A 19,971-nucleotide genomic window follows, 5' to 3' on the forward strand; every position below is an offset into this window, starting at 1 on the left:
CAAAATTCCGACGGGTCAGGGGCTTTGTATGTGTGTGGCCCCATCCTTACAGGCACGTATGACGCCTATACGCGTCAATTGAAAGACCTGCACCATATCTTTCCGGAGGCCACACGCCATTAATAGTACTATTATTTGCTTCAAAATAAGTTGAAATATTTATTATGCTTTGTCGACAAACAGTACACTTATAGTAATTTATTTTTCCAAGATTTTTGATACAAAGTTGGGTGAAGGTTCACCTATATTAATGAGTCATAGGAAAGTACCATAATTTAAGTATGTTATTAAAACAGCCTGTACCGGGCGAGTTGGCCGTGCGCGTAGAGGCGCGCGGCTGTGAGCTTGCATCCGGGAGATAGTAGGTTCGAATCCCACTATCGGCAGCCCTGAAGATGGTTTTCCGTGGTTTCCCATTTTCACACCAGGCAAATGCTGGGGCTGTACCTTAATTAAGGCCACGGCCGCTTCCTTCCAACTCCTAGGCCTTTCCTATCCCATCGTCGCCATAAGACCTATCTGTGTCGGTGCGACGTAAAGCCCCTAGCAAAAAAAAAAAAAAAAAAAAAACAGCCTGTAAAATAGAAGTTTGCTTGTTTCTGTTTATTGTCCGGAGATACGGGGTTCAACTCTTCACACGTCGAAAGGTTACTATCATGACCTGAGTACTAGAGGAGCCCTTCGAGGTCGACTGAGGAGGCTTCGTTTAGGCTAGGCGGCGAAATCGGTAGCCACAAAATTGTGTTGAGGCAATAGTGACGCAAATTGAAGCCATCTGGTCACGTAAATGGGTTGTCCATAAGCTTTCAAATGAAAATTTACTTTATTATTATTATTATTATTATTATTATTATTACTATTATTATTATTATTATTATTATTATTATTATTATTATTTGCTAACTTGAAAGATGCCATTAAACGGATTTTTATTCGAGTCATGCACGCACATGTGTCGCGACACCTTCGAAATTCCACCCTTGCTGCTAGTATAAATCTAACGCATAAGTAGAAACGAGAAGTGTATAGATGCTAACGCGAGTTAACCTCGCTCCATCGTGTAACAATAATTCTTTCTTATTGTACCGCTGAGACTTTTTCCTTCACTGGGCGATTCATGTCTCCTTCATTCCATTAAACGGAATAGCCTGACCTGCTGGAGATAAGGGGACTGGCCAGTGTTACCTCGAGCAAGCAAAATGGAAACAGTAACAGTATAATCGGATGCTCATGGTATTTGATGGTTTAACCTCGTGAATTTCGCAGTGGCGTCAAGAGCAAAGTGTTTAACAGAACTGCCGAGAGCCAGCCAGTTTATCGCCTTCGTAAGTCGTGTTATCCGGACGAGGGTAGGGAAATGCCTTGCTGATAACAGTAGTACTCTTCTCTTCTATACTAGAGGGAGAAATATGAGTTTCTTCCCTCCCTTTAGGGTTACATGCAATGCTTGTACATTCTATTTTAGACCTCTACATTTACTAGGTCAGTGAGTATGATGGCTGGAATTATTTAAACCTTAACATCAAAGTAAATACTTGGTGGCACATACAGCATTCGTTGTACTTGTAGTACATCTTGAATGAGCGATATGTCTTCATGCTATCTCTAAGGAGAACGTCTTCCTTTACTGCTAAAGATAACTAAGGAAATACAGTTTTTTGTTTTATAAATTCATCTACATGAAGATATTTATTGTAGTTTACAGTCTAATGCAGGGTTAAGCAGTCCTATTGTCCAGAACTCCAACTAGCCAACACTTAAGCTTACTGTATTAAGACTTCTGTAAATAGTATAACTTACTCAATTTAAATTATATCGCCGCTGCGGAAACAATACCGCATATCCGACAATGATGTTCCTATACATTATTTTCCTTATACAATATCCATATACACCCCAAAATATATATTTTTTTGCTATTTATTTACGTCGCACCGACGCAGATAGGTCTTGCGGCGACGATAGGATAGGAAAAACCTAGAAAGTGGAAGGAAGCGGCCGTGGCCTTAATTAAGGCAATTAAGGCATTTGCCTGGTGTGAAAATGGGAAAACACAAAAAACCCTCTTCAGGGCTGCCGACAGTGGGGCTCGAACCCACTATCTCCCAATTACTGGATACTGGCCGCACTTAAGCAACTGCAGCAATCGAGCTCGGTCAAAATAATTTTGCTTGGAACTACAATGCATATATCTGTTAAAGTAGACAGTATGAGTTCCTTACTCGAGCAGTTACGGCTACGAGTCCCCATCATTCTCATCCAATGATTTTTTTTTGCTGCTGTCTATACGTCGCACCGACACAGATAGGTCTTATGGCGACGATGGGATAGGAAAGGGCTAGGAGTGGGAAGGAAGTGGCCGCGGCCTTAATTAAGGTACAGCTCCAGCATTTAACTGGTGTGAGAATGGGAAACCACGGAAAACAATCTTCAGGGCTGCCGACAGTGGGATTCGAACCCACTATCTCCCGGATGCAAGCTCGCAGCCGCTCGCCTCTAACCGCACGACCAACTCGCCCGGTCCAATGAATTTTGACATTCATAAAGTTTTCTATGTATCATCATATAGCCAATTCCATTTTATTTAAAAATGTGTACAATTTCTAGCGTACGGGCCAGATGAGATTTCTCCTATCCTAGAAAGTATTCAGCAATGAGAACATTTCTCAAAGGCTACGTGTGTGTTATTCCTGGTGTGAGGTCCAATAACGGTCACGTTATGGCATACCATGAGGAGAGACATATGAAGATACTTAGTCAAGAGTGGCACATCAGCAGTTGTATTTGTGTTTTAGACTTTTCTTTACAATTTATTTTACGTCCCACCGACACAGATAGGTCTTATGGCGACGAGGGTACAGGAAAGGCCAAGACGTGGGAAGGAAGGAGTCGTGGCTTATTTAAGGTACAACCCCAGCATTTCCCTGGTGTGCAAATGGGGAACCATGGGAAACTATCCTCAGGATTGCCGACAGTAGGGTTTAAACCCACTATCTCCCGAATGAGAGCTCACAACTATGTGCCCTTAACCGCACGCCAACTCGCCCGGTTAGACTTTTTTTTCTGTTATGTCTGTGTTATACTGGTCTACTCATGTCGTCTCTTGTTCTTTGTAATAATGATTTCAGCCAAAAACATGCGAATAGGATAACATAATTAATGGACATGTTATAATTTGCTTTTACGTCGCACAAACATAGATAGGTCCTCTGGCGACGATGGGACAGGAAAGACCTAGGAGCTGGAAGGAAGCGGCCGTGGCCTTAATTAAGGTACAGCCCCAGCATTTTCCTAGTGTGAAAATGGGAAATCGCGGAAAACCATATTCAGGGCTGCCGACAGTGGGGTTCGAATCCATTATCTCCTGAATACTGGATACTGGCCGCACTTAAGTGACTGTAGCTATCGAGCTCGCAGTTACAGTAGTAGTATTTATAAAAATGATTTCATCCTCTTGTTCCTCTATTTTCAGGTTGACTTTGCTGTACGAGAGCGATCACTGTGTGGACTTGGGGTATCGTACTCATTACTGGGGGGTAATATACGATGAAAGTAGTAAGAAAGTAGTACTGAACTGAAAAAATTGATGAAAAGGAGCTAGGTTGAAATGTAGAAATGTATATATATGGCGTATGGCTTTTAGTGCCGGGAGTGTCCGAGGACAAGTTCGGCTCGCCAGATGCAGGTCTTTTGATTTGACTCCCGTAGGCGACCTACGCGTTGTGATGAGGATGAAATGATGATGAAGACGACATATACAACCAGCCTCGTCCTAGCGAAATTAACCAATATTGGTTAAAATTCCCGACCCTGCCAGGAATCGAACCCGGGCCCCCTGTGACCAAAGGCCAGAAACGCTAACCCTTTAACCATGGAGCCGGACAATGTAGAAATGTAAAGGTATGAGGTTGAAAACGGGAGACGTTAGGTTCTCTGGGGAAATCATGGAGGAGGGACTGTGACCTACGAGACGTTATATTAGGTGAATTCGTGGCAACAGATGTGGGAGCAGAATAAATCACGGAAAATAGAACGTTTTTAACTAACACCGCTCATTCGTCATGCAGCGTAATGTTGAAGATTACATTTCATCCTATTTTCGTTACTAATTTCTACCCTTCAGATACGAAGGACAACGATGAAGCACAATCAATATGACCATAAAGTTTCACCATTTAATCTTTAACACGTCTCATGATGGAAAGGAATTTCAGTAGGTCTGCAGCAAAGGAATTCAACTTTGATGTGTAAATGGTACGTTTCAAATTTGAACTTGAAGCAAGCGATATAAGTAAAAGAGAGCAACTGAGAGGACGATAACATAAGCTTTTCCGTATGTTGAAGCCTGGCTCTAAAAAGGAGTGGACTCATGCATGGCTGCACGACTTGGTGCCCGCGGCCTTTGTCCGCAGGCGATAAACTTCAAAGCAACGCTCGGTTCGCCACGTGAAAGGGCAGAGCATGCCCCTCTCATCCTGCATGTTTACAGCTCTCCGTTACCTGCTTCTCGCACTCTGTTTCCAAACTTCCACCTAAATCGATATTAGTCTGTTTCATGGTTACATTTTTCAGCCTGTCTTCCTTCAACAAAGAATAATCCGCTCTATATCCCCGAAAGGAGGACGTGAAATTAACATATTGCTTATCACGTAATTTATTCAGTCTGAGGCAATCTTTGTGCATAGACTGTCTGTATCTGTATCATAGTATTGAAGTACTGGAGTGATACGAGTTGTAAACTCGAACTGAGCCTTGGTTGAATAATCACGTTCTCTATGAACTGTTTTCCCATTCCCTTCACGCCGCATAGACAGAGATGGCGACGGCGGGATAGGAAAGGACTAGGAGTGGAGTGGAATTGTCCGAGTCCTTAATAAAGGTACAGCTGAGTGTGGGGTTCGAACCCACTCTCTTCCGAAAGGTAAGAAACGTGAGACTAAACCTGGTCCAAAAAACATGATGCATCTCCCTCAATGGGCCTTGGCTTACCGAGCGACCGCTGCTCATCCAGAAGGCTCGAATATTATGAGGTATCGTGTGGTCGGCACGACGAGTCCTCTGGGCCGCTAGATCACCGTCATACATGTCCTCAGTTTTAATCGCATAGGCTGAGTGGATCTCGAACCAGACGTCAGATTGAAGTAAAAATCACTGATCTGGTCGGTAATCAAACCCGGGGTGTCCGAGTAAGAGTTAAACACGCTACCCCTACACTACGGAAACCAATTCACAAAGCTGGTTGCAATGGAGGATTGTGGAAGCGCTCGATTCACAGAAAATTGCAGACTGAATGCTGAAAGGCATACTAGATATAATGAATATGTATGTACAGTATGTATTCATTTAAGTATAAGTCCCTCATACGTACTGTATGAATGCTTCATTAGCTGAAATATTGTGCCTACCTGGAAGTGATTTAGGAAATCGTACTTAGCTCCAACATGACCTTAATCCAAGTGAAGGAATTACATTATGTCTGTACGTGCGTGTGCTTCGACTGAAAGTACGATTGCGCAGGAAGCGGCTGCGGTGTGTATGTTGGGTACTCTCCCAATCATCAATAAATCAATACTGATCTGCATTTAGGGCAGTCGCCCAGGTGGCAGATTCCCTATCTGTTGCTTTCCTAGCCTTTTCCGAAATGATTTCAAAGAAATTGGAAATTTATTGAACATCTCCCTTGGTAAGTTATTCCAATCCCTAACTCCCCTTCCTATAAATGAATATTTGCCCCAGTTTGTCCTCTCGAATTCCAACTTTATCTTCATATTGTGATCTCTCCCAGTATTACTTCGAGCTGTTATAAGCATCCACGGACAACTTTTCGAGAAAATTTCGATCATGAGATTCTAAACCACTTATCTCATCTGTATGAAGAAGCCAGTTTGGGTATAGAGAGAAAGGCTATTACCTTTAAAAAATCCTTGATGAGAACGCGCAAAGAAAGAAACGCTGGACTGGCTTGAAGGAAAACCAACCCAGGCGAGTTAATGGATACCATTTGGAAATTGCTACTGGGAATATCAGATAGGTGCAGACTAAGAAAGTGATGGCTTTATGATTTGGAGAAGGATCTTCAACTGGTGGGGGTCACGAGGTCGAGGATCAAAGCTCAAGATGGAGTTCAGTGGAAGGAAGTGTTTGCTGAGTCCAAGATTTTCTTCTCTCTTAAATTTCGGTTTTGATTATGCAGCCTTCCTACACATATACATGAAAAGGTTAATAAGTAGGATAAATAAGAGAAACCTGTGATAAACCAACCAACCAGTTAGAAGCATACAAAAAAAAGGATAAAACAGGAGATATATTAAATTAACATTCATACGGTGAAATTGGTTTCACGAAGATATTTGCACTACAGTTAAATACACATCACTGTTAAAAAGGGATAGTAGCACTGTTAAATTAGCAGGGGCGCTGGGTGGGGTGTTATTCGAAGTCCATATAGCCTTTTATGCAATCTGTTTTGTGCATCTTGATGATGTTTACAGGCCAATATTGTGATGTGGTTCAGATTTGTAATACATGAGGGATCACAGTCACACATGGGAGAGTTCAACACATTGATTCGATGTATGTGGCTGGAGTAACAGCCGTGGCCCAAACGCATGCAGATGATTCATGTAGAAACCAATATTCTACAAGGATAATGATGTTGAAGATGATGATGACGAGTTAGATGATTCATAGGAAAAGGGAAATGAACTAAAACTATGAGTTCATCATTCAAATTCGTATAAATGGTTCACTTAATTTATTAACTATGTAATCTCTTGAATCATCATTTCCAACATAGAAACCCAGGCTTCCCACGTGATGGTCATTCGTCATTGCATCTGTGATTAAATGTCGATATTCATCGTGTTAATATTTACATTAAAGCCCTTTTACATTTAAGTTTATTTCAGTGACATCTTGGCTTTTGCTAGTAGCTCCCTGCGTATCTCTCGTGCACTATTGGTTTTAGTCTCTGAAGGAAAGGGTTCGATTCCAGGACTTCTGAAAGATTTAATGTTGTAATGGGGCCTAGTATGTGGCTGATATTTTATAAGACATAATTTTAATTATTATTAAAAATTTCTTCTTGCTATAAAAATTATCATCTTGCCAAAACGTTATATATAATCAAAATTAAAATATAATTAACCCCAAGTAGATAGCAAACATGTAGATACCCACAACAACATTAAGTCATTTAAGATCAATGGTTCTTGATAAAATTGCACCAACGTGGAACTTATTTATTTATTTATTTATTTATTTATTTGTTGTACTTACGACTGGTTCAAACCTAATGATGTGAAACACATATAAATAGTATTAAATTGAAAGAAAAAAGAACAACTTAAAATTATATAAACTTTAGTGAAAATCCTTGTAAAATAAAGTCAGATATAACCTAATAATACACATTTTTCGATCAAAAACTGTATTAGAATTATTTAGTTATATATGTACATAATTTAACAAGTTATTTACTACCAATCGTAAACCTGCATTATTACTTTGATTATAAATGATGATGACAGTGTTGTTATCGATGGTGATGGTGATGATGATGATGCCAATATAAACAAGGACGTGAAATAAAAATATGAGTTTAAAATAAGAAACTACAGAGTGGGATTTTGATCTTCAATAGAAAACAATGTATTTATTTCTTTACATTTTATTACTATGTGAAAATATATAGTTGCAAATAAATCTAGATTGTATTCATAGATATGATAAATAAATTCATTGATTTTAATACTGGTGAATTACTAATTTGTACCGGGCGAGTTGGCTGTGCGGTTAGGGGTGCGCAGCAATTAGTTTGCATCCGGGAGTTACTGGGTTCTAACTCCACTGTCGGCAGCCCTGAAGATGATTTTCCGTGGTCTCCCATTTTCATAGCAGGCAAATGCTGGACATGTACCTAAATTAAGGCCATGGCCGCTACCTTTCCACTCCTAGCCTTTTCGTGCCCCATCTTCAGCATAAGACCTATCGGTATCGGTGAGGCGAAGAGCAAATTCAAAAAAAAAAAATTAAAATGATAATATATTACTACTTTGCAAGGTTCTTGTTCTTGAGCGTGCAGATGGATTTAGGACAGACAAGTGGAACAGAAATTGCAAGCTAGAGCTACCAGTAACGTGCTATGTAATTTATAGATAAATATAATAATTGCGATAACTTGCCTTTTGTCAAGGACAAATGGCCAAACTGTTTAATTAGATCATCATAACAGTCAATACCATGCCCCTATTCGTTTTTGAGGGACTGTACAGGCTGTTCCCCATCCTCGGAAGTGAGCAAGGAAACGAGCTTCACCACCTGAATTAATGCGAGGACGTGGTCTTATGTTTCACTTTGCCTGACCACTTGCAGTAATATACCTCTCTTTTATGTAATGAATTATGGCAATATTAAAGACATCCCTTTACCTTTCAAACATAGAAATAGAATGTCAAAAACATATCAGATGTAAGGCTTTTCGGGCGTTTGCTCTATTAACCAGCGTTTCGTCTTAGGTCTGACACTAATACTCATCAGAGTGGGATGTGTCAGACCCTACCCACTGCCGCTGGGGTGTATGCAGGTGAACTTATCAGAAGCCCTTATAAGAGGAACAGTCTGATAACTGCATACGGGAGATAAATCTCCACATTTTTGACATGCTCTATTGGTGAAAAATATCTAATTTCCTCCATGGGAATTTAGAATTTTCCCCATAGAAACAGAATACCGTGAGGTACAGTACGAGTCTAGGCAATGGCCACACTTTTGCCATTTATGATTACAAACCACATAACATTGATAACTGAAAAAGAAAGATAAGATAAGATAAGATAAGATAAGATAAGATAAGATAAGATAAGATAAGATAAGATAAGATAAGATAAGATAAGATAAGATAAGATAAGATAAGATAAGATGCGTTATTTATACTGGCAAAGTTAGGTATGTATTCCTTTCCTACATGTAATTTGTGTTAATTTTTCTCACTGCACCCGGTAGTGTAATAATTTCTAATTATACTTATGCTTGTAGATGTACAGTATAACTGTTAATATCGTGATCACAGCCAGGGTAGAATAGCAATCACGCGGACGTGAATATTAATTTCAAAAGTCCCTCGTGCATTTCTCGCGAGTCGAACCGTCGCCGCCTTGGTGAGAAGTCAGTGGCCTCTTATCTATCAAGCTCCCTTTCTTAATTCTGAACAAGGCCTATTATAACTTTTCTTCCATTTACTTTCAATGAGATTTCCTTCCTTTTCCCAGTGAACATTTCCAGCTTCACTCATGCCCTTGAAAATTTTCAACCTGTTTTTCAGTCATTGACCGGGTCAGGGATGGAATGAATGAACCATATATAGGCTGTTGGTACGATGAGGTCACCACTCCCAAAGTGATTTATTAATGACTGATAGATGCTATGAAATGATAACGAAGAATTTGCTGGAATGAAAGATGGCAGGGAAAACCTGAACACCCGGAGAAATACCTGTCCCGCCTCGGCTTTGTCCATCACAAATCTCACATGGAGTGACCGGGATTTGAACCACGGTATCCAGCGGTGAGAGGCCGATGCGCTGCCGTCTGAGCCACGGAGGCTGTCACTCATGCCCTTTTCTCATCCCAATTGTCGAGAAGTGGAAGGGAACAGATACAGGGCTTACAAAAAATTCAGAGCTCTGATTGCACCGTGGGTTCCGATAATCTCTTCTCAGCTCACCAATTGGTGAATCAAAGTCACAGTGAATATTAAAGTGAGTTTAACTGAAACTACTGCTGTTGACTAGTCTCTCATTCTAGTCATTTTTGGTGGCATTCTTGAGCACTTTAAAAGATTCTAGTACGTATATGTGCTCCGTGATGTTAGTTTCTGAACTCCCCTCACAGTTCAAGAAGCATGGGCAATAGATGAGTGGCATAGCAAGCGGTCCCGTGTCAGGACACTAACAGATAATATGCCATAAGATCAGGCATCTGGAAAATATTTGAAGTTTTGGCTCCTATTGTAGTCAGGTGGTTATTATTACCTAACCAAAGGCTGGTCTCTAAATCACTAGGCTAAAATCTCACTGAAGTTTTACGTAAGCTCGGCCTTTCCATCATGGCTCGGATCAATGGAATGACGAATTTCTTCAGCAATTTGACCGGTCAGAGTGTCCTCGGAGAACATCCAGGAGGTGAACTGGCATTTGTTGCGTTACTATCGACATGAAGTAGATTTATGATAGGAAAATAAAACCAGCAAAGTCGCCTCCGAACAGGCCTCAAAAGGTCCATGAAGGATCGGAAGGCGAAGGCTTGCACTACCCGTAACCACAGCACTAAGTAGGACCGGGTGTTAACTTTGTACCGGTCGAGTTTGCCGTGCGGTTGGGGGTGCATGGCTCTGAGCTTTCATTCGGGAGATTGTGTGTTCGAACCCCACTGTGAGCAGCCCTGACGACGGTTTTTCATGGCTTCCCATTTTCACACCATGCAAATACTGGCCGCGTCCTCGCGTCACCGAAAACCTTCGGTGTGTAGTGCGACTTTAAACCACCAGCAAAAAATAAAATATTTAAGTAGAGAAGTTTAACCCAAACAGAATTAATCGTTGTGAATGGTCAATTCATAGATCACAACCCTTTGTTGTTAACATGCCATCTTTCTTGGTTCTAGGTCGACCGTTCCCCTTGGCGAACTGCTCAGTGGTGAACCAAACGTCAGACTCGCTTCATGTAGAATGTCTCGAGAGCTTTGACGGTGGTCTGCCGCAGAGTTTCCTCATGGAGGTTCTTGAGCTTCCTGGACGTCGCCCCAGGTACAACGTGACAGTTGCTCGAGCTCCTCCGGTGTTTGACCTGTACGGCTTGGAGGCAGGCACCAGCTACCAGGTGAACCTCTATGCAGTGAACGCCAAGGGCCGGAGTGAGCCTTATGTCATCGAACCTGTCACCTTCAAAGGCGTCGCAAAATTTACAGGTGAGTAACCTGATAATTGGAATTGCACCTAAAATACTACGATTAGGCCTATTAGTTTCCCAGTTTTAGCAATGATTTCACTTGGGGTATAGGCTACTATGTTTAAGTAGTGCGTGAGAGCAGCTACCTAGTGATCACCAGAAAAATCGCCCGGCTCCTTGGTGAATGGTCAGTGTAGTCGCCTTTGGTTCAGATGGCGCCGGGTTCGATATCCGGCCACGTCGGAGTCTTTAACCTTAAATGGTTAATTTCCCTCGCTCGGGTACTGCATTTTGAAGCTTTCCCCGCCATCCCTGCAATTCACACACAACACTATACTCCACTGTAATAACACGCAGTTTTCCCTACACGACAGATTCCGCCCACACTCGTCGTATGGTCTCCTTTCAAGGGCTGTAGAAGGCTAGAAATAGCAACACGAATTAAATTATTATTCAATATTTATTCAGGAGAGATCACTTTAACTTGCCAGTGCTGATATCACAACAATTCAGATCAACATCCAGACTTCACAAGTATTAAGTATGTAGTGATGCTGACCATGATATTGCTATGCCTTAAAATATAACTGATTCATTAGAGGTGTGCAAACGTGTCCTTTAAATGATTTGATTATGCTTAAGTGTGGGGAGAAATTCCACCCTTTACTTTTTTTGATAGACAGGATATAGTTAGGAAAAAGTTCATAACAATGAGCAAACATTGTATACCTAAGCCAGCAAGACTTGCACACAGAGGCGCCGAGTCCGGGGGGTGGTATGGTGCTCAAGCAGCCCCCAATTTTTTGTGTGGGTGTTCAGCACCCTCACAAATAGGAAGAATAAAGTTAAAAAAGAAATAATAGCAGAAGAAGAGAAAAAAGTGGAAAATCTTAATTTTTCATCATGGTACTTAACCAGTGCAATACAAAGGTAGTCTATGTTTGTTCCGTGATTTACAAACGGCGGGGCAGAGGAACCACTTAGGAAATACTTGATTTTACTTTTTTCTCGATCACAAGTGGGATATCCAGAGGTAGTTACGTTGATAAAGGTCACTTTAACTTTCCCTGTTTTTTACATGGACATAACGACCTTTTACCGCCCGGAGAAAATTACAAAATTAACTGAGCAGTACCATGACAAGTAAACATGAATTACAACGCTATCGTGGATGTCCATACCCAAGAAATAACAAGAAATAACTTGAAACTCGAAAATGTAGCGAACATTTTCACAAAAGGTCGACTGTACCTAGGAACACTTTATTTTGGAGTGAGAATTATAAATGATAAATAAGATTTTAAATTTTGTCCGACTCACTGGATGAATGGTCAGCATGAGGCCGTCAGTTCAGAGTGTTCCGGGTTCGATTTCCGGCCGAGTCGGGGATTTTGATTGCGTCCCATTAATTCTTCCGTCTCTGCGACTGGGTGTTTGTGTTCGTCCCAACACTTTCATCTTAATATTCAGACAACCCTCTACACTAACAACCATCACAGAAGCACGCAATAATGATTACTGTACATCCCTCCATACAGTGTTGGCGTCAGGAAGGGCATACGGCTGTAAAACAGGGATAAATCCACATGTGCGACACAGTTCGTACCCGCAACCCCACAGATGTGGGAAAAGCGGTAGAAAAAGTAGAAGATGAAGAAGAAGAAGTAAGATTTTAAATTTTGTACTAAATACATAAACCTTTCAGTTTCTCTTTTATTATTATATTACTTATTAATTTATTATTTATTTATTATTTATTATTTATATATTATTTATGATTATTATATTATATATTATTATATTATTCCAAGGGAAAACTATACTATTATGTTTCCTTACCTTAAGATTTTAGAGACAATATTTATATAGATTTTATGTGGATTTGTGAGGACCTTCATTTGTATTTATTCACTATCGTTGAAAAAGCACCCAATAAAACAATAGTTTATATTTTTCAACAAGAATTACTCATCCAAAAACACCTAAAACTGCATTTTCATGAGGGTGTAACTGTTCCCTCTCATCAAAGCACTTGGGGAGATGAAAGTTATTATCTTGGGACAGATGAATATCAAATAAACTATTTGTGGCTTGCCCGCAAATTGCCACGCAAATAGAAACAATTAACATTCCATGGTTTCCCATTTCTCTATGTGCTGTTTGGGTGCCAGGGTTACAGTTTTAAACAAAACTGTAAACAAAAATTTATATTTCTTAGCATAGAGACTTATACTTAAATCACAGGGGTAGGGTTTTAAATAATTAACCATTAAGTATCACTTAAGAAAGAAAATTAACGCAATATAAAATACAAATGAATTTATTATACAAAAAAAAATGAGATGAATCGGAAAAGTTTCCTTAAAGCGTGGAGGAATTTAGAATTTACTTTACTGAATTTACTAATTGCTTGCTTTATCTAATTGAAGCTCACCAATTGCAGCTTCCGTTGAAGTCATCTGGTTTCCGTGGTTACTCGTTTCCTTCTTCTCGATGTAGAATTTGCTCCATGGGCATCCTTCCTTCCTTCTCTGATGTAGTATGGGCTATCTGGACTAACACTCCCCAAATGCCTAGTCTTTAAGTTAGACATTGGCCCTATACTTGTAATAACTGATCAGCGTTGATCGTATGAGGAGAAAATTCAAAGATATGAATTTTTCCATATTAGTAGAAATCTCAATCCAACTGAGCTATACTATTTATACGGTGCAGGCTTGTACCAAATTCCGTAGACTTGAACTAAACATAGTTCTTCGTCCAGAAGATTTACTGAATATAATACAAGCCGTAAGCTTGTTTCGTTTCACGTAGATCCGATAACATTAAAGTACTGTATCGAAGCGACAACACATTGTACAGAAATAACTATGTTGCGAAGCGAGCACACACTGTTTCAAAAATCAAATAACGTCGTTCAAAGTAGATGTTCACAGTAGAAGTAGTAGTGATGGAGTATCCGTAAGTATCTCGCTCCTCACTTGATAACATCACCGGGCTCCCCCACTCTAGGTAACAGCTTAATCTCAGATCTCAATATAACGAAACATCTGATACGTAGATCGCATTATCATCTCCCCTTCTCTTCTTTCTTGTCGAGTCCAGTAGGCGTGGCGATGATGTACTCTGCAGGTATACAAGCCTCGCGCGCGGGTCGCTGTTTACTGCCTTCGCCAAACCCATGAGTCACGCAAAATCCCAACATTAAGAATAACATTCCGTATACACAAATATGAGATGAAATGAAAACAACTATGTCTCAACATATTGACCGTATTTACAACATAATGAATTGCTATCATACATAATATAATAATTTAAATAATAAAACGATGTTATAATATATACAATATGTTTGCAAAAACCTTATTTACAAATGCTTGACGTAGAATAAATATGTTATTACGAAAAATTGCCGATGGCGGATAAACTTGATATCAAATGATATCGCGTAAAATGATATTATATTACATTAGTAGGGCTGGAGAAGCCTGGACGGTTACAAGGGTTTAAATTCCATATTTTCCAGGCCCTTTCTCATGTTTTTGTGCTGTGAGTTAGAGAACTCCCACTAAGAAGTCCACAAATGCTACATCCCAGTTTGAGATATTGGAATCTACAGGATGAGGCAGTGAAAAATTACCAACACTTTAGCCGGTGAGCTGACACTCTTGTCAATTGCGTAAATACTTGCTTTGATCGCGAGTGGGGATAGAATGCGTGATCAGGCAGAGCAGTGAGCATGGTTAACAGTAAGCATACGGACGAATATTTAGTTTACGTTGCAAATGGATACTGTGAATGAACTACAAAACTGGTAAGTTACTGCCTATCAAGTCCGACTCGTTGGCTGAACGGTCAGCGTACTGGCCTTCGGTTCAGAGCGTCCCGGGTTCGATTCCAGGCCGGGTCGGGGGATGTAACCTTAATTGGTTAATTCCAATGGCACGGTGGCTGGATGTATGTGTTGTCTTCATCATCATTTCATACTCATCACAACGCGCAGGTCGCCTACGGGAGTCAAATAGAAATACCTGTACCTGGCGAGCCGAACCCGTCCTGGGATATCCCGGCACTAAAAGCCATACGATTTTTCATTTCTTTTTTTTACTGCCTATCAAGTCCAGGCATAACAATTCAGGTGTACTGTATATTTACCTTGAAATAGTTTTATTTCAAGGTCAATCGTTGAAACAAAACAACCATGAGTCGGTATTCTTGATAATACAATGCACCACCCAATAACAGATCTCGATACATGATGAAGTGGGAAACAAATACTTAGGAAGAGGGCAGGGGGTCGGTTGCCACTGAATGACATGCGTAGTCAAGTCAGAAAATGTAGAAATTAGTTTTATTTGAATGTACATTAGTTGGCTCCGAGTGCAAATGATGTAGGCCCTACATTAAATCTATATTTTTCACTTTGATTAATAATGATCATGTCACGTGAGTTGTTGTTTGGGTCATGAGTCCATAGACTGGTTTAATGCAGCTGTCGATACCACTCTAACCTGTGCTAACCGTTTTATTTCTACATAAATAATACATCATACATCTACTCTAATCTGTTAGTCATATTTATAGCATGATCCACCCTCTCCGTTCTTAGCACCTACACTTCCCTCAAAAACGAACTGCACATGTCCTAGATGTCTTAAGATGTGTCTTATTATTCTATCTCTTCTTCCGGTCAAAGTCCACCAAATCGCTTTCCTCTCACCAATTCGATTCACTAACACTTCACTCGAGATTCGATCTACTCATCTCACTCGCAACATGCTTCTGTAACACCACATTTCAAAAGCTTCTTTTCTCTCTATTTCTGAGCCAGTTGTTACCGTGTACGTGTCACTTCCATATAGTGCCATTCTCCAGACGAAAGTCTTCAAAACGTTTTTCTAATTCCTATATCAACTTCGAAGTGAGCATGTGCTAGTCTGCATTTTATGTCTTCCTTACTTCTGGCATCAATAGTAATTCTACTACCCAAGTGACATTTTCTTTAAGACTTCATTTCCTAGTCTAATATTTCCTGTATCACCTAACTTCGTTAGAAATAATGTATTTAAGATATTCTTGCAAATAAAGGAATGCATTACTAAAAGTATGAAACTGCAGAAGCCGGGGGAGCCCTTAACATGCTAAAACAAATATCGCACGGTTATTGTCCTATCCGCGCATTTCCTCGTGAGTGACACAGTTATGACTGACCTGTTTGTGTGCATGTGCCTTACTGGAGAATAAAATCTAGTGTTAGATCATATACTTTTGTTAGGTTGATGTAATCAAAGTAATCTTAAAAAGGGGAGTCTCATGTTGTGTAGAGCAGTGCAGATTGAGGTAGTTAATATTTCTGAGGCAGAGAGTAATTCTGCTATTGGTTAATCTCAGAATTCTTTAAGGTACAATGTATACTACGACCGTTTTACCAGTGCGACTCGATGAGAAACCCCTGAAATTAGCGACAAAATTAAGTATAATATTTCCAGGAAAGTCAGTTCTTGATATACCTTTACGTAATTTTTTTCTTCTTCATTCTAATTTCCACATGACTCACAATTGAACGTGCAGTTTTTAGCATCATGTCGTGTCGTGTCAGTTTTTATGTCCTACTGTGTCCTATGTATAATCTGCGGTTTCCACAGGCCACAGATTTTCAGAAATGCATTGTTGCTCAGCAGATTTACCACATCTGAAAATTATACCACGTGGCAACGGTGTAGAAAAGGTAGAACGCTGTGATTTCAAGAGATCAGTGAAGGTGTAGTGGATTATTAACGAGACAGAAAGTCCCCAAATCCCGAGCAGCAGTTGTCGCATGCGGGAGCTATGTAGAATACATGTGACCTCCCCTACCGCATCCAGTAAAGGATGAAACTGAAAATGGACAACTAAGCGCACTTTAACCCTGATATGTGCTGTCGCTCATTTGGAAAAAATGTTGTATAACACACATCTTGTGAAACTCCGCTGGTCAGTACTACAGTACTATCTCAATGAGCTTCAGAAACTCTGATATATCGCAATAGCAAATCTGAAAAATTCCGAAGGGTAGTTTTCATACAATTTAATGCTTTTTAGTACATTTTATAAATATAATACGGTGAATATACAATAACTAAGATATACATGTTTTGTATGAGAACAATTATCCTTGCTGGATATGTATTGGATTGTTCAGAAATCGTAAAGCGTTTCCCTAAGTAAATATAAAATTTTGCAAATTGACTGCAATACTTAGTACGCACTTCATCTCTTCGTTATGTTAGTGTATGCCACCTTAATAACATTTTGTCGTAGTTTAAAACTGTGCAGAAGTTTTAGGCTGCAATTAAGTTATCCAAGAGCTTTTGGATACGTTAAAATTAATAATAATAATAATAATAATAATAATAATAATAATAATAATAATAATAATAATAATAATAATAATAATAATGTTATTGATTTTATGCCCCGGAATATTGCCAGAATTTTATCTGGTCCGAGTTCATTTCCTTATCAGTAATTCTACCAACATGAGGTGTGTGGGCACCTTAAAGTATCCCGGACTCAGACGGGATCGAACCCGCCAACTTGAGTTCGGTAGGTCGATGCTTTTTCAACTGAACTAGTCAGCCCGGTACGTTGAAGTTACTGCATGGGTTTTCATTCTCAGAATTCTGCAGTAGCTAAAAGTCGGATAATGTTATGTCCGGTAAATACTGTGTGTTTGGAGAGGAAGAAATGAAATGAAATGTCGGATGGCTTTTAGTGTCGGGATATCCCAGGACGGGTTCGGCTCGCCAGGTACAGGTCTTTCTATTTGACCCCCATAGGCGACCTGCGCGTCGTGATGAGTATGAAATGATGATGAAGACAACACGTACATCCAGCCCCCGTGCCATTGGAATTAACCAATTAAGGTTACATTCCCCGACCCGGCCGGGAATCGAACCCTGGATCCTCAGAACCGAAGTCCAGTACGCTGACCGTTCAGCCAACGACTCGGACTTCGGAGAGGAAATCAAGAGAACCTCGTACAGATGTTTGTTTGACGAAGTTTTATCTGAGAAGTTCTTTTGAATTCGTGGACGACGAGAACCTTTCTGTTAATTAGTTTTGGTCCATCTTCTCGGAAATTGAGACGTACTTTTCCAGACGCGCTGCAGTACACAGTACACATATTCATAACGTCACTACGTTGGAATATGCCATTTTAGTGAAAATCTGTGATGAAGAATATTACCCGTTTTACATGTCTGGTCAGTCTTTACCGCTACGGAGTGAGCTTGGTGGCGTTCCTTAGCAAGCACTTTGTAGGCGCGGGTATGGATTGCGAAGCAAGGAGGCATTCATGTACACTCACTTCAAAACATTACTAACCGGCTGGGAATGCTGAATACTGCTGATATGAATATATATTCAAATAAACAGCTTACTGAGCTCGATGGCTGCAGTCGCTTAAGTGCGGCCACAATCCAGTATTCGGGAGATAGTGGGTTCGAACCCCACCGTCGGCAGCCCTGAATATGTTTTCCCGTGATTTCCCATTTTCACACAAGCCAAATTCTGGGGCTGTACCTTAATTACGCCACGGCCGCTTCTTTCCCACTCCTATCCCATCGTCGCCATAAGAGCTATCCGTATCCGTGCGACGTAAAGCAACGTGCAAAAAAGTAAATAGCATCATTCTGACATGCAATTTAGTAATCCACCTGCATTTAAATGACCAGTATACAAAATTACATTAAAAGAGAAACGGCTGAAATCTTCCCCTCAAGCTATCGGCAGGCGCTATCACATGTCTAGGCAAATTCTGCCATTACCTTGTGTCGCTGGATCTTCCTCAGGAAGGCCTCGCCCCTGTCTTCTGGGCTCAGGGCTAATCGCACTCCTCCGCACTGGAGCAATTCAGACAAGACGGCCCTAAAGTGTCCTGTTTTTATAGTGCCGTAAGGTGACGCATTCAGAACACTTTGCTGATTGGCTGGATTCTTGTTCCTGGCTAAAGAACATATTTAACAGCATCTGATAAGTTGATTACAATCGGGGAGGAACCAGCTGAAGTGTTGACAACTTCGGCATATTAAAAATACAGTCCTCATAAAAAGGTTTACCAACTCCAAAAATAATCATTATTCTATCAATTAGTTGGTTTCTACTCCACGAAGGTGCGCAAGCAAATCGATGGTAGAGACATCTAACTGTAAAGCGTTTGTGGGAGTTCGCAAGTTCAAGTCAGTTGGCTAGATGGCCGTAGAGAAGGCGCGCAGTTTATATAGCTGGGGAAGGTGTACCCCTGGTATAATAATAGTCTAATAATAATAATAATAATAATAATAATAATAATAATAATAATAATAATAATAATAATAATAATAATAATAATAATAATAATGCCGGGCTGAGTGGCTGAGGCGGTTAAGGCGCTGGCCTTCTGGCCCCAACTTGGCAGGTTCGATCCTGGCTCAGTCCGGTGGTACTTGAAGGTACTCAAATACGTCAGCTTCGTGTCGGTAGATTTACTGGCACGTAAAAAGAACTCCTGCGGGACTAAATTCCGGCACCTCGGCGTCTCCGAAAACCGTAAAATAGTAGTTAGTGGGACGTAAAACAAATAACATTACAATAATAATAATAAAAACATAACTGAAAGGTATACAGCTTAAGAGAAGATGGGTTGGTCTTCACCTCCATGGTTCAAGGTTCCCGGAGTGAGTCCAGGAGTAACCGGTTGGCATTTGAGTGTTTAAATTTGGGATATCAAAGAATTACGCAAAACACCAAGTGAATTTCACAACGGGCCGGAGTTCCTACTTATTGAATTACAAATTCGCAGTAATAAGTGTTTACTGGGTGTTGTGTATCGTGCACCGAAGACGAGATATATCGAAGACCTGGAGGAAGCACTACAGGACCTGTTACCTAGGTATGAGCATGTTATTTTAATGGGTGACTTTAATTCTGACATGATAAAATGTTATTCTGCTGAATCTAGACGACTTAAAAGCATGCTTACCTCACTCAATATGACGATCCTT

The 19,971-nt window shown here is 40.3% G+C and overlaps 1 protein-coding gene across 1 annotated transcript in view; it reads left to right on the forward strand.

Moving 5' to 3' along the window:
* Window positions 1-19,971, forward strand: part of LOC136862934 (neural cell adhesion molecule 2) — a 485,522-nt gene that overhangs the window by 388,748 nt on the left and 76,803 nt on the right. The window contains exon 10 of the mRNA XM_067139223.2: window positions 10,662-10,964. Within this exon, the coding sequence (XP_066995324.2) occupies window positions 10,662-10,964 (303 nt within the window). The remainder of the gene's footprint in view (window positions 1-10,661; window positions 10,965-19,971) is intronic.

This window comes from Anabrus simplex, chromosome 2 (genome assembly GCF_040414725.1).
Source record: "Anabrus simplex isolate iqAnaSimp1 chromosome 2, ASM4041472v1, whole genome shotgun sequence".
In the NCBI taxonomy this organism is placed as follows: domain Eukaryota; kingdom Metazoa; phylum Arthropoda; class Insecta; order Orthoptera; family Tettigoniidae; genus Anabrus; species Anabrus simplex.